This window comes from Drosophila montana, unplaced genomic scaffold, assembly GCF_035044405.1.
Source record: "Drosophila montana isolate Dmon_TW-CO22-7 unplaced genomic scaffold, ASM3504440v1 contig_786_1, whole genome shotgun sequence".
NCBI classification, from domain to species: domain Eukaryota; kingdom Metazoa; phylum Arthropoda; class Insecta; order Diptera; family Drosophilidae; genus Drosophila; species Drosophila montana.
Window position 1 is genome coordinate 800,187 of NW_026999081.1, and position 14,507 is coordinate 814,693.

At 36.8% G+C, this 14,507-nt stretch overlaps 1 protein-coding gene across 15 annotated transcripts in view; it reads right to left on the minus strand.

The window, feature by feature from the left end:
- Nucleotides 1-14,507, minus strand: part of shaker (Potassium voltage-gated channel protein Shaker) — a 175,296-nt gene that overhangs the window by 24,100 nt on the left and 136,689 nt on the right. For 12 of the 15 annotated variants that reach the window (XR_010438215.1, XM_064698843.1, XM_064698844.1 and 9 more), the window contains 7 exons: nt 10,282-10,405; nt 10,033-10,201; nt 9,696-9,792; nt 7,207-7,402; nt 6,947-7,068; nt 5,654-5,807; nt 4,658-4,829 (listed from right to left, as the gene is read on the minus strand). Coding sequence is in view for 14 of the 15 variants with exons in the window: in XM_064698843.1 (XP_064554913.1) it covers nt 4,658-4,829; nt 5,654-5,807; nt 6,947-7,068; nt 7,207-7,402; nt 9,696-9,792; nt 10,033-10,201; nt 10,282-10,405 (1,034 nt within the window). In the remaining variant the exon portion in view is untranslated. Of the gene's footprint in view, nt 1-776; nt 907-4,657; nt 4,830-5,647; nt 5,808-6,946; nt 7,069-7,206; nt 7,403-9,695; nt 9,793-10,032; nt 10,202-10,281; nt 10,406-14,507 lie in introns of those variants that run through there. The other 3 variants (XM_064698840.1, XM_064698838.1, XM_064698849.1) reach the window with 2 other exon arrangements.

Here is a 14,507-nt window from a genome sequence, read left to right on the forward strand (position 1 = left end):
AATAAAGTATTTATATACATATTTTTTGGACATCATAATATTCTGCTGTCTGTCAAAATTCCCAACTATTCCAAAACTCAATTGAAATAATCTGCATGAGAGAGCTCTTTAGTTGCATGGAATTTGGAATGTAACAGAGTTATGGAATTGGCATGAACAACCGAGCGGAGCGTTATGGAATTTAAACACTCGTTTATACAAAGTTGACAAAATGAAAAATAAAAATAAAACTTTTAAAGATGTATAAAATAGTCGATGAAGTATGAACACAAGCACGCTCTATAAAAATTAATGCTCTCTATTGGAGAAACACACAGAGAGAGAGAGAGAGAGAGAGAGAGAGAGCGGGAGAGAGAAAGAGCGAGAGAGAGCCTTGCACAAATACACAAAAAGATGGAGTAAACATAGCTAGAGCTGGACAGAAACAGTACACAAATATAAATGCACTTGTATATGAACATATAAGACACAAAGATAGAGAGAGACAGAGAAAGTGAGTGAGAAAATTTACAGACAGAGAGAGACAGAGGGAGAGAGTGAGAGTGAGAGAGAGAGAGAGAGAGAGAGACCGATAGATTAGTCGTAGCGCTATGTTACATGGAGCAGTTAATAACTTGGTTAGTTAAGTTGATACACAAATTAGGCAGCGCAGTTGCGATTAACTAGTTTGGTATTTTTTTGTTGGTATTTTTTGGTATTTGGTATTTTTGGTATTTTTTGTTGTTGTATATTTGCTTGTTATCATTGGATTGATGTAGATGTAATGTAAGTTGTACCTCATATCACCATATCCCACCGTAGTCATGGTCACCACAGCCCACCAGAATCCGTCGGGTATGGACTTGAAAAAGGAACTCTCGCTGCCAGCCTCCGCGAAATAAACCGCCGATGAGAAAAGTACAACGCCTGGGCGCAATTTCAAACAGAGATCAGCGTTAGATTAGTTTCAATTTCATATCATATTATATATAGACATAAATATTTATTGGATGAGTTGGACACAAACAAAAAAAAACTAAACAAATATATTTATGTATAGAAGAGAGAGAGAGAGTGATAGAGAGAGAGAGAGAGAGAGAGAGAGAGATAGAGTTCTTCAGTTAGTTTTCTGCTTGGGTCTGAGCGCTTTACAAAGAACGTTTCATCTGCATGGGGCAACCCTTAAAAAAGATCGCTTCAAAATGATTTGCAATTTAGGAAAGGAACCCCAAATATTGTTCATTTAAGTGTACACAGTATGCAATGGGTGATCGACTATAATATCATTTAGATAAACATATATGATGCTATTCAAAAGAGTTTTAATACTCTCACAATATGCGTTATAAGATTGTCAAAAATATCTGAATATTATTGATTTTTTTTGTGTATATTTTGGTTATTTATCTTATTTCTTTTTACTTTTATATTAATCTGTGCAGAAACTATAAGAAAGGTGTTACATAAAGATATTGCAAGTAATAAAACGCTTAAAAAACTGGGTGTAAATCACATTATATAGCAGGTAAGTATGTCTGTGTGTCAGTTGTATCAAGTTATCTATGAGTTCATAATTGGTTAAAATTTGTGTATTGTATATATATGAGTGTGTGTGTGTGTGTGAGTGTGTTTAACATAAATAGTTCGCAAAATATTACAAATCGAAATAAAGGGAAATGCTCACAACGACAACGACGTCTTCGGCTTAATACCGAAGTTCCAATGCACAAATGTTGAGATCGCGGCGAGTCTTTGGCCGAGCGTGGCTCAACATTTGTGCAACACTACAATTCAGCGCAATAGGCAAAGGAGAAGTTATCGATCTATCGATGAATCGATTTGATTTCCCTTTTTAAGGTTAGGTTAGTAATGCTTCTAGATTGTTGCAACTAGCTAGTATTTGACGCTATGTATTTTTCATAAATATTTGTAATTTTTTGTTGTTTATCTTCATTTCTTTTGTTTGTTATTGTAAAGATAAACAGGAACTAGCAAGTTGAGTAGTTGAGTTGAGAGTTGGTACTATACGAAATACATACGTTATTTGTAAAATTTAGATAATATGATATATTATATATATATTTATACTACACTACAGCAAGGCAAATGGTATACGAAATATGAAACATATGGGGGAAAAAAAAGTATTTAATATGCTTCTGTGTACAACGGCCGCATCGATGAAGATATATCCATAAGCGATCTAGAGTTCATATAAAGTACATATGTATATATATGAGCACTGTAAAGTTATACTAATCTAGTTTAGTTTGTATGCTGTTTGTTATCATAATAGATGCATGGGTACATAGGAACCGATCTACATAGCAGGCGCTAGTACTTAACTAACTAACCTGCGATTCGGTGTTAGCTATAAGAATCAACACAACAATGAAAATAATCTAAAAACTAAGCAAAAAAAAAAAAGGAAAACAAAAACACAGACTAAACTCAACTCAACGCAAGGCAATCGAACTGAGAAACCTCCTTGGAGAATTTTGTACAATTTGGTTCTTTTAATATACACAGTTTGTGGAATATATATATAGATGTACACTATATATACATATATCATATATATATGTATATATACATACCTAATAGTTAGAGGTTAATAAGTTAACAGATAGAACAACAAACTATAAACTAAAAGCCAAAGAAACGACATCAAAAACAGCGTAGATGAAGTTACATTTACAAATACGATAACGATTACGATAACGAGTACGGTTACGGTTACGGTTACGGTTACGGTTACGTGACGAATACGGTTACGGTTACGGTTAAAACGTGAACAACAATACAAAATTTATATATATATGTATATATAGGTAAGTATATGTTTAAAATAAGTTGTTTTTTTTTTCTGTTACTATCCATTCTTCAAAAACTCTCATTTGTTTTTTTTTTCTCTATCTAGTATTTTTACTAGTATTAGCTAGTATTTTTACTTCTTCTTCTTGGACAACTAAACGCAAAGAAGTTTGCCAATTTTAAGGCATATTATGCGCAGTTTGTGCAGAAAAAATCATAGAAGAGAACATGGAACGAAGGCATCAAAACAAGGCAGAAAATACTAATAAATGGAGTTGAATATAAAAAAAAATACCGTATGAATGATGGAATGATTGAATGAACTGCAACAAAATACGCATGAACCTTAAAATTGCCAACGACTTTAGCGGGTGGGCATTTATAAAAACCATAAAAATTGCGTTTTTACACTGTCAAAGTATATCAGGAGTAATAGACTAAAATTCGAGTACATTGACATTGGTTTATTTTTCTATCCAAAAGACGATGAAAAAGGTTATGTTTATTTCTATATATGAAAATATATTGTATATATCGATTTTACTGTTACGTTTACTAATACCAATACTCTAATCGAATAACTAAATCTGATCCGGACCCAAAAAAAACAAAAAAATGTATGTATATTTGTATCAACTGTCGCAAATTTTGCAGGTATTACTTAAGCTAATTAGTAGGCGACAATATTATATTGTATATATACGTAGTGGATAAGTACACATACATATTTCGGTACATATACATGTATGCATGTATATATGTATGGGTATTACGCTCTAGGGGCGCCTAGGTGTATGCTGCATCCGGGTTGAACTAGATAAGCTACGCGTATTATGTAACTAAGTAGTTGGTTTCTTGTTTAGTTTAGTTTAATTTATCGTATATATCGTATATATTGTATAGGCATGTTTTATTCTTGATGGTATTTTCATGTATACGTAAAATATACTGTTATTGTTTAGGTAATAATTAGCATTAACTAAGTAGATGTAGAGTATATTATTTTAATGTAATGTTTACTTCAGAGTTAAGGATCATAGCACTTGGATCATAGATATAATATTTATTATATATCATATGGATCCCAAGTAAGATAAAGCATATGCTGAATTGACTTTAACTTTGTGTGAAATTTACTCAAAAACTGACCATAAAAAAACAACAGAAAAGATCATTCCAAAGATGATCTTCAATAGATGAACTTGAGCTCTGGGTTTTTGATTTGGATAATTGATAAATGAAAATTGTTAAAAAGCATATAAGTTGGCTTAGTATATATATATATATTCGCTCGATTTTCTATATGTTGTATATATATTGAGTAATTCGCTTTTAAGGGGTTTGGTTTTTTTTTTTAGTATTTTTTTGTGTTTGTTGGTATTTTGGTGTTGTAAACAAATGGTGAGGAGTTAAAAAATGTGCTGGCTGTTATGTACTTAAATTATATAATGTATATTTAAAATATTACTTCTTTTTTTTTTTTTTTTGGTATTTTTGTTGGTATTTTTGTTGGTATTTTTTATAAGCAGAAGTTCTTTTTTGTTGTTGTTGTAAACCTTGTGTTCTGACTAAAAGTAAGGTCTGTCTGAGTGTTGTGCTTAGTTGAGGAGTTGAAATTGTGTTAAGTGTTGCGAGTAGGGTTAAAAAGTCGCTGGTCGTAAAGGTCGTTGGTTAGATCAAAGTAAATTGATAGATTGTTTGGTACCTACTTGTATGTAAGTAAGCAGTTTTATAGTTAGGTGTAAAACATGGTGTGTGTGTGTGTGTGTGTGTTGTGTGTGTGTGTTGTGTGTGTGTGTTGTGTGTGCTAGTTGGTTGGTTTGTTGTTTGTAATTGGTTGTTGGCCGCTTTGTGGTTAACTTACCTATAAATAAGAAAAATATAAGTAAACCTAATTCCCGCATTGAGGCTTTCAGAGTTCGTCCTAATATTTGTAAACCCTTCGAATGCCTAGATAACTTAAATATTCGAAATACTCGAACTAATCGTATCACTCGTAATATTGCCAAGGACATAGCCTGATTCGATGACTTGTCCTAAAAATTTATAATTATTTATAGATTTGTAGATCGATGTATGCAACAGAATCAGTTAAGTATTTCATTATGTGTGAGTATTTATATATAAATATATTATATATGTATGAGTAGTATATATAAACATACACATGTACAAATATATGCACATACATATATATCATATATTAATATATATGTGCATAGTTGATTATCTGTATATATTTATATTGCAGTTTATGTATGCGTGTGTAAGACTGTGTGCAGCTGGTTTTCATTTGATTCGTGTCATATAGTTGATTTTGGTTTTAGGTAGTTAGTAATATACAACAATAATTCGTACTGTTATACGGATATTACAAGAGCACTAAGATAGGCATTTTATAGGTAAGTATCAAGTATATATATTACGTAGGCAGAAGCATTGCTATCAAATCATAAGCTGATTATATATATATATATATAATTATACATATATATATATACTATATATGTATATGCACATGTTCAATGTTTGTTGTTACTGATTTGATCACATCCATATATGTAAGAAGAATTTGTTTTTAAATAGAGAAATCATAAATGCAAAAGCAGGCAATTTATTGTTTTACTCATATAAACAAAAACAAACAACGCGACGAGTTTTAGAATTTTTGGTAATTTTGTTGTTTGTCAAACAAATTAGTAATAATATAAATATTTGTTTGTTCATATACAATGTACATGTTTGTAGCAGTAGGTGTGTGCGTGCGTGCGTGCGTGCGTGTGTGTGTGTGTGTGTGTGTGTGTGTGTATGTGTGAGTGTAATTTAGCATTGTAGTTTTGGCCAAACAAAAATCTCATACCTGTGGACTGACTGGCGCTTTTGGAAGATTTAACGTATCCTCCTCTTCGGCAACGACAGTCGCTAGTGTTATAAAGTACGGAATGATGGCGATTATGTCGATAACATTCATGACATCCCTGCAGAAATTTAATTTGTTCGGACATGCGAGGAACCTGCGCGGGCGCAACACAGAAATAAAAACAACGCGATATGACAGAAACACAAACAAGGAGAAACATAGAGAGAGAGAGAGAGAGAAAGAGAGAGAGAGGGAGAGAGAGAGAAAGGGAGAGAGAGAGGGAGAGAGAGAACATTTGAGCCAGAGACAAATAGAGTAAGTTAAAGAGTAATACAGTGAGAAGGAAAAAGCAAAAAAAGAAAACGTACAAATATTGCATATATATATCAACATGGTCTATCAATTATATGAAATTTATTACAAACTAGGCGTAATTAAATAATAAATAATAAAGCTAAATATATACCCAAAGGCTGCTAGAGTTTATGGCCTTTATTGTCAGCTATAAAGTTAAAGATTTTTATCGTTTCATATTTACCCAATTATGTCTTAAGACGAGTTTTAACTCTAAATCTAGTTTAACCCTGAACTTGGCAGCAAAAACACATCTCGTTTATTTTTATTTTTTTAATCTCATAACTCCTTGCTTTATTTCTTCATAAATCTTTTCAGATTCTAAGAAAACATTGTTGAATGATTTTTAAATTAAGTTCACTCGAACTAACTATCTGCCAGAGAGAGAGACTTGTTTAACACATTCCTGAACCCAGATTTGAATTATTTAATTATTTTCCCAATTTTAACAAAATACATGAATTTTTAATAATGAAATATAAATTTTTGACCATGCCCCCAAATGTCTTGTACCAAATATGGCTATGCTATATTCTCCTCAAACTGGTTTTTTCTTCTTTAATTTGAACCACTTTAAAAAAAGCACTGGTTTGATTCGGTTAGCGCATCTGATGAAAGGTGAAAGATTCAGCTCGTTCTAAACAAATCAATTGCGGGTTCGATTCAAATGCGATTTGCAGCCTTCGGCTCAATTGGAATACTTTGAACTAGCAATAAAAAAGGTGAATCTAGAACGAGGACTACGAATGCGTTATATGAAACGAAATAAACCTAAAGAGTTTAACTATGCGCTCTGCATAAAAGCTCATAGAGCGGCAAAAGCTGCTGCAGCGCCCCCTGGCGTTCAGATGGGCCTTAAAATCCTAACTGATTCAAGTTTCCCAACATAGACTTAGAAACTAAAGCTTATATTGTAATATAAAGTATTAATGCTCATACCTGACAGTTAGTTCAAATGTAAACCAAATAATACATAACGTTTCTATAAGGAAGAAAGGATCTGTGATGTCAGGCACCTCGTCTTCCTCGATTTTTGTGCCATTTGTTGTTGTATTGAACACCTGAAAAGGAGAATTACAAATGAAAAGAAACAAAAAAGCATTTAAACAACTTAGATCAGAGCTCTTTGTACATATATACATATATGTATATACATATAGTTGAGCTTGGATTGGTCTTGGCCTTGAAGAAGTACGCACCTTGTAATGCTTAAATTCGGGTAATGTTTCTAGACAAAATATAACAATTGATAGCAATATAACAAATACACTAATTATGGCTACAACTCTGGCGGCTTGCGAGCTCTCTGGGTACTCGAAGAGCAGCCAGACTTTTCTTTGTTTCTCATTATCCGGTAATGGTCTTTCTTCCTCTTTAATAAAGCCTTCATCCTCTCTGCATATAAAGATAATAGAAGATCAGGTAAGCTTATTTCAATTAATGTCCATGTCTGTCTTATGCATGTGTATGTGTATGTGTGTGTGTGTGTGTGTGTGTGTGTGAGTGTGTGGAAGCTTATAGACTTGTTTACATTTGATTAGGCCCTAAGCAGCGATTTGGTTTGGCAGCCAATTGGGGAGCTAATCAAAATTAAGTGTTGGCAATCGTTAATCGACATCGATAAATGACAACTTAAAATCGATATCATGTGAAGATGAAGTAGAGTTCTATTGAAATGATGTTTGAAATGAATCGAGAGTTAACTTTGATTCGTTGCACTAATTGTCGGCGAGTGGGTTCCTCTTTGTTCTCTTTGGCTTCTTCTCTTGCAGCCGAGCCCCGCCTGGTTCTGGGGCTCACGTTAAGGCCTGCACGGTCCGGCACAGTGCCCCCCTTTTTCTGCCGTATGAACAAAATTTTAAGCTAGTGGTCAAGTGATTAACAAGTGATTCGCCAACGGCCTTCAGGTTCCATTCTCTCGTTCGTTCGATTGTCCACGTCGCTTACTGTAGTATGTATGTGAGTGTGCGTATGTTTGTGTGTGTGTGTGTGCTTCCTTTGTTTTGTGATAAATGCAATTCCCATGAAAACCGCAAAATATGTAAAACGTTCAATAAATGCCGACATAAGTCGATTGAATGAATAACCACAAGTCAATAGCTTTATCCATAAAACCAATAACAAGAAGAACAAAAAGATTGGTATGTGCCTGTGTGTGTGTGTGTGTGTGTGTTTGTTAACTATTTGCTCATTCATACAATGCCTGAAGTATGAACACAATATTGTGGCTGCCAATTGAATAAAGCCATAGGAATTGGGTAATCGGAATTCTCGTAGCTGAGTGAAGGGCAAAGCAGTCGAAGGGGAATTTGAGTTTCATAATCCAGCTGCCATGTTTTATGTTTTCCCCCATATTCCACTCCCCTACCTCAATGATTAAAGGCTTTAGGTAAGTGAACAGGGGGCTAACAATTTGTAAAGGCCAGTTTATTCAAGTTAAATGTTCCACACGTAATGTTTCAGGTCTTACATTTTGCCTGCTCTTAAACACTTGAAACGAAACAAAGAAAAGGGCTGTTGGACAAAGAGTTTGACAAGCAAAACAATTGGATTGTTCCACTTCCATATTCCGTTTGTTTTCTATAACGTTTTACCATAACGAATTTGAGACATTTTTGATTGGGAAATGAAATAAACTTGCTTATTGTTGCTTGTTGTTCATGTGCCAAATACCGCATTCCACTTATAAAGTTATCATATTCCAAATCCAATGATTAGTATGCCATGTTTCATTTTCCGTTTTGCATATGCCATTTTTTGCCATGTTTCGTGATCCATTCACCATTCCTCATTTTCTACCATGTTTCATATTTTATATACCATATAATATATCATGTGTTGTATATAGCTGTTGTTCTATAGCTACATATGACATTCTACCTATCATGTTTCATATATTATATATTTATCTTGTTCCTTATAACATGTTATTGTTCGAGAACTATGTCATGCATGTATCCATTTTCATATACATTTTTTGTATTTCATATCACATCCATATACCATGTTTCATATTTTTCATACAATTTACGATGTCCTCAGTGTTGGGTTTCACTTCTCATATTCCAACTGCCATGTCATTTGCATCATTCTCCATATGCCATGGTTTATATATCATGTTCCACATACCAGATCTCATAGGCCACATTTCATCAGGCGTGTTTCATGCTGATGCCAAGTTCCACAGCCCAAGCTTAATATTCCAAGTTCCACGGGTCTGTTGCTTACGCAATAATTTCGAAATGAAATGAGTTACTAAAGGAACTGGTTCGCTTGAACTAGTTCAAAGGCAAATGATGTAAAATCGAAATGCTTCTTCAGAATGATAGCGAACACTTTAAAACTACAACTTATGCTTACGTGCAAGCTAAAGTACTACTTATATTGGTTACATAATGTGTCTGTTTCTGTGTGTTTCTTAGTGTGTGTGTGTGTGAGTGAGCGTGTGTTTTGCGTTTGGGTGTCTTTGGTCAGGTGTCTACGTGCCGTGTTGCATGCCTTGTGGATTGGGAGCTTGGTTCAACAATTTGCTGCCGCCAATAAGCAAAAACCAATTCGCGCTTTGCTGCACTTTAATTTCGCTAAGTATTTGTTGTTAATTTCGGTGAGTATTTTTTTGTTATTATATATTTTCGTGTACTTTTTGGAATTTTAGATTTTTAGTAAATTTGTGGGGCAACAGGCTTACCTGAATTTATTAATTGCTTGATCACCTAATTCATAAAATTTTATTTCTTCACTAAATACGTCTAAAGGGACATTGACCGGTCTCCGTAGTCGGCCACCTGTGAAGAAAAGGTAAGCGCATCGTAATTGCAGGTGAGCGTGTGCATGTGTGTGCGTGTGTGTGTGTGTATTAGAGAGTGAGAGTTGCATGTATTTGGCATGTGGTTAGGGCGGGTTGGGGTCAGAGAAGAGAAGAGTAAAAGTGGAAAAAACATTAGCAAATTGTTCGTTTCGTTTTGATGCGAATAGAGTTTTCTGTGAATGGCACTCACTTGGCATTCATTTGGGAATATGCTTACCACTCTGATAATAGTATAAAATCGCATCGAAGCTCGGACGACTACGGTCAAAAAAATATTCATTTCTAAGCGGGTCAAAGTACCGTAATCTCCGAGCTGGATCCCCAAGCAGTGTGTCCGGGAATTGATTTAGCGTACGCAGTTGTGTCTCAAACCTTAACCCGCTTACCTAACGAATGAATAATGAATAGCATTAATAATCACACATATATTTATATATTTTTTGTATATTCGCAATCGGATATTTACATTTATAACGACTCTCTCGCAGAAATCATGATCGTGAGGAATGGGTTCAAAGTGTTGTGGTCCGCCACCAAAGCCATGACCAGCCCCCCCTTCTTCGTCTTGACTGCTCAATTTGGGCAAAGACCTGGAATAAAATAAACCAAATCAATACAAATACAACATTAACAACAAGTTAGGCTTTTGCAAAAAAACAATCTTTATTGAAAGGCAGCTATTCAAAATACTCTTGAGCACTTTTTAGATTTCAGTATTTCTTCAGCTGCTTTTATGTCATCCCAAATTAACATGCAGAATTTGTCCGGGTTGTATTAACTTAAGCATTTGACATTTCATAAATTTGGTAAGACAAAGTCAAATATTTTGTCCTGTTAATTGTTTAAGAGTGTGGCACCAAGAGAGAGTATATAAAAACAGTGTGTGAAATACGCGGGAGTATGAGATAAGAGAGAGAGAGTGAGAGCAAGGCCAGAAGATTCATTAAGAATGTGACAGCAAAGCAGAATTCGTAAATCTTTGCGCTCTTGAGAGGCCAAATGCCACCCACACGTTCTTTTGCTCTCTTATCAACAGGAAAATGTACTTATTCGGATAGCCGAACCAATATACCCTATAGCTCTTTGTAATATAGTAAATATTAAATAAATCTATGTTGTTAAGCACATTGTGCCTTTATTGTGCGTGGTGGCAACCCCAAAAAGTTCAACCAAAGGTTGCCACAGCTAAGCACAACATGTGACGCATATTTTACTGTTATTTCCTGTTAACCACAGTTGCCACCACTTAACAAAAATATGTCGCATATTCTGCATTTATTGTGAGTGCTGGCAACCCCAAAAAGTTCAACCAAAGTTGTCACAGAATAGCTAAAAATATCTCGCACATTAAACTTTTATTGCAAGTGATGGCAGCCCCAACAAAAAACAACCGCAGTTTAACCAAAAATAGGTCATTCAGTACTCGTACTATTGCAGTCGAACTCCCGACTGACAAAGTTTTGCAGGGTATTTTTTTTGAGCAAATTGCTTATGGAATTAAATATGCAGGAGATGCATAATGCAGCAAGCAAATCAAATGCTAAACTGTATAATTGATATTTGGTATCTATTATATACCAAGATATTGTGTAGTATGTTGCATATATATATATATTTATGTATATAAAGGTTGTGTGGCAAGCCGCATGTGGCAAAAGAGGGCCCCATTCAAAAACCATTTAATGCGCATTCAACTGGCGGCAAATAGCAATATTTTTTTGGCCCAATGCCCTGCCACACGCCACACATCGTAGTCGCAATCGTAGGTCGGAGTCGCCCCCGGGCCTCTACAGGAAGGCAATAAATGTTTACACATGTAATTGAAATTGTATTACAATCACATAGATACACACACACACACACAGGCACACACACAGACACACATACACACATGCACACGTGTGTGAGTAAAAGGCGTTGCATGTGAGGAGGCGCCATCGCTGGCAGAGTGCCCAAAATGACAGCCAAAAGCATTTTATGCAGCGTTTCGCCCTTATCGCTGATGTTGCCATTCATTTGTTTTTTTTTCCGTTCGAATACCCTGCACACATTGAAGGGTTGTGTCTGCCGCAGAAGACTCTAAAGTGAAGCAAGTTTGTAAGTTTCTGCGACCTTAGAAGTTGCTTAGTTTGGTTTTTGCAAACAATCAGAGAGCGGAAGAGCTTAGCTAATTGTGAATATATTTTATTTTTGCGCACCTATCGCTTTTTTATCTTCCCAAGCGATAGTTGGGCGATAGCACAGCATCTTAGGTTAAGTGTTGGCTTCTTTTCAAGCCATATTCTGTCGTGTGGGCAGCCCGAGTATCTTTCTCGACTGGAGCTTAGAAGAAGAACGGCTTTGTTCGGCATGCCAAAGATAAAATACACTCGTAGCCAAATGGCTAAGAAAATCATTTATACAGAGGCTTTATTTCCTGAGTCTGATAGTCTGATATGATAATATATAATATAATTAATAATATAATATGATAATGATAATTGCCAAGCTAGATATATATGCGAGCTTCTTAACAAGCAAAAAGAGGTTTTTCATACAAGAACTTAATTCTCAGCCGATCCCATCCATGGCAGCTATTCAAGAAAGTGCTCCGATCTGGATTATTCCAAAATATAAACTCCTGCAACAGCAAGATGCAGCTCTGCAATGTTTATAGACCAATACTGTAAAACTGTAAGATAAGTTTGTATAGCAACAGAGCGATGGAACTGGCTATAAAACTAAATCAGGACTATATATTATAGACTTGTATATGGACGATATAGACTGTGTATTACGCAGTCCAACAAAACTTGTCGATGGCTCGATGCAGAGCTCGAACCAGCGCCTTGCCTTTAAGCTTGGTTCGTTAAACTGGTTTTCCACATGGTTGAACCAGCATATTGGTTCAAACCTATATAAATGAATCAAGAATATCTATATACTTAAAAGGGTCACAGATGTGACCTGCTGTGCGTTGCACAGTGCTGAGAGTTCGACAAAACTTGTGGATGGTTCGAACCAACGCCGTTGCTTTAGGTTTGATAATTGAATTTGATTAAGGTATATTTAAATAACAAATAAATGGCAGGGCATTTGCCAGTCGAGCATTCGAGACTGATTTTTTTTTTGGCTGTCGAGGCGTTGTTGCATGGCATGTTGCCTACTTTTTGGCGCCCGGCATTTAATTAAGCGTGTAAGTGCACGGCAGGCGGGCCAAAAAATCCAAGCAAGCCCGCAGCCTGCCAAAGCGCCTAAGCCCCGCATTCCATCCCAATCCCTTCCAGCCATCCTACCCGACCGGGCTGTCTTAATATTTTGGCCACATAATTGCATATTTTATGACGCGCATGGATACACGGTTCAAGAGTTGTGGGGCTTACTTAACTTGTGGCGCGTGCTGGGGGCGGGGCCACGATATGCATTTGTGCATAATTGAAAGGCCAAGTGGAAGCGAGCTGTTGGCCAATTGCAACGTGGACTGGGCCCACAGTCGAGTGAACGTGACTCAATTGACCGAACGCCGCGGCCATGTTGCATGCGACACGAGCGTTGCATGACGTCAGCGTCCGTCTAACGGGTATGCCTTTTATGTTACCATAAGAGGAATCTGTGCATATGGATAATTAAACACACACACACTTGCACACTTGCACACTTGCACACTCGCACACACACACACACGAAATGTCAACAAACAATTGAAGTTTTATGCAAAACGCCAACACAAAACAACTTGGCGGCAGCTGTGGCTATGGGTGTGCGTGTGCGTGTGTGTGCTCAGGTTGAGTATTCATTCACACACACACACACTCCTTTACACACACAAACACACACACACACACCAACAATGCGGCCTGCTTTTGTGTGTTTATCCATGCAAATTGTGAACTGCAGCTGTTGCGCTCTCACTCTAGCACACTAGACATATGTGTGTGTGTGTGTGTGTGCGTGAGTGTGTGCGAGAATGTGTGTGTATGTGTACTTGTATGTATATGGGTCAGCGGCACGGCTGTGACGTCATTGTGCAAGCACTGTGCCACGCCGTTTGTCGACCCATTTACAAGCCGGGCTAACACTTCCACTTGCGCTTCCACTTCCACTCGCCATCGCCGTTTGCTTTTACACGCCGATTCGCAATTCGCAATTCGGATTCGCATTCGGATTCGCATTCGGATTGGGATTCAGTTTCGGTTTCGGATTCGCCGCTGCACTTCCGGTTGCGGCAGTCATTGCATAAGCTGCTGCTGAAGTTCAATGCGATGCCAAAGCCAAATCAAAAGCAGGTCGCCGCCGACTTTAGAGCAAAATCGCAGCTCATAAATCTTGTGGCCAGCATCTTGGTGCAAGCCTCTGCCCGCCTCCCGCCTCCCCACTCACCCCTCACCACTCACAAACACCTTCTCTCTCTTTCTCTTTCTCTCTAGGCCGCTGTCTGTGTGTGTGCTCTTGTCTGAATGCATGCCGGTCAAGGCAACTCGAGATATCTGCTCTCGCACTCGCTGTCTGTCCTCAAACACAGTTGCCCCACCGCCGCCCCCTGCTATCGCTAACCCCCCTCAACAGCCTGGTTCGACACGTTTATATTGCAGTTGACTCTATTTTTAGCCCATGTCTTCGTAGAGCATATACATTGTGCATGATGTGCACATTTCTGATGCTGCGGCACGTTCTGTTTCCGTTTCCTTCGCCTCCTTTTATTTGGCTCCCTCT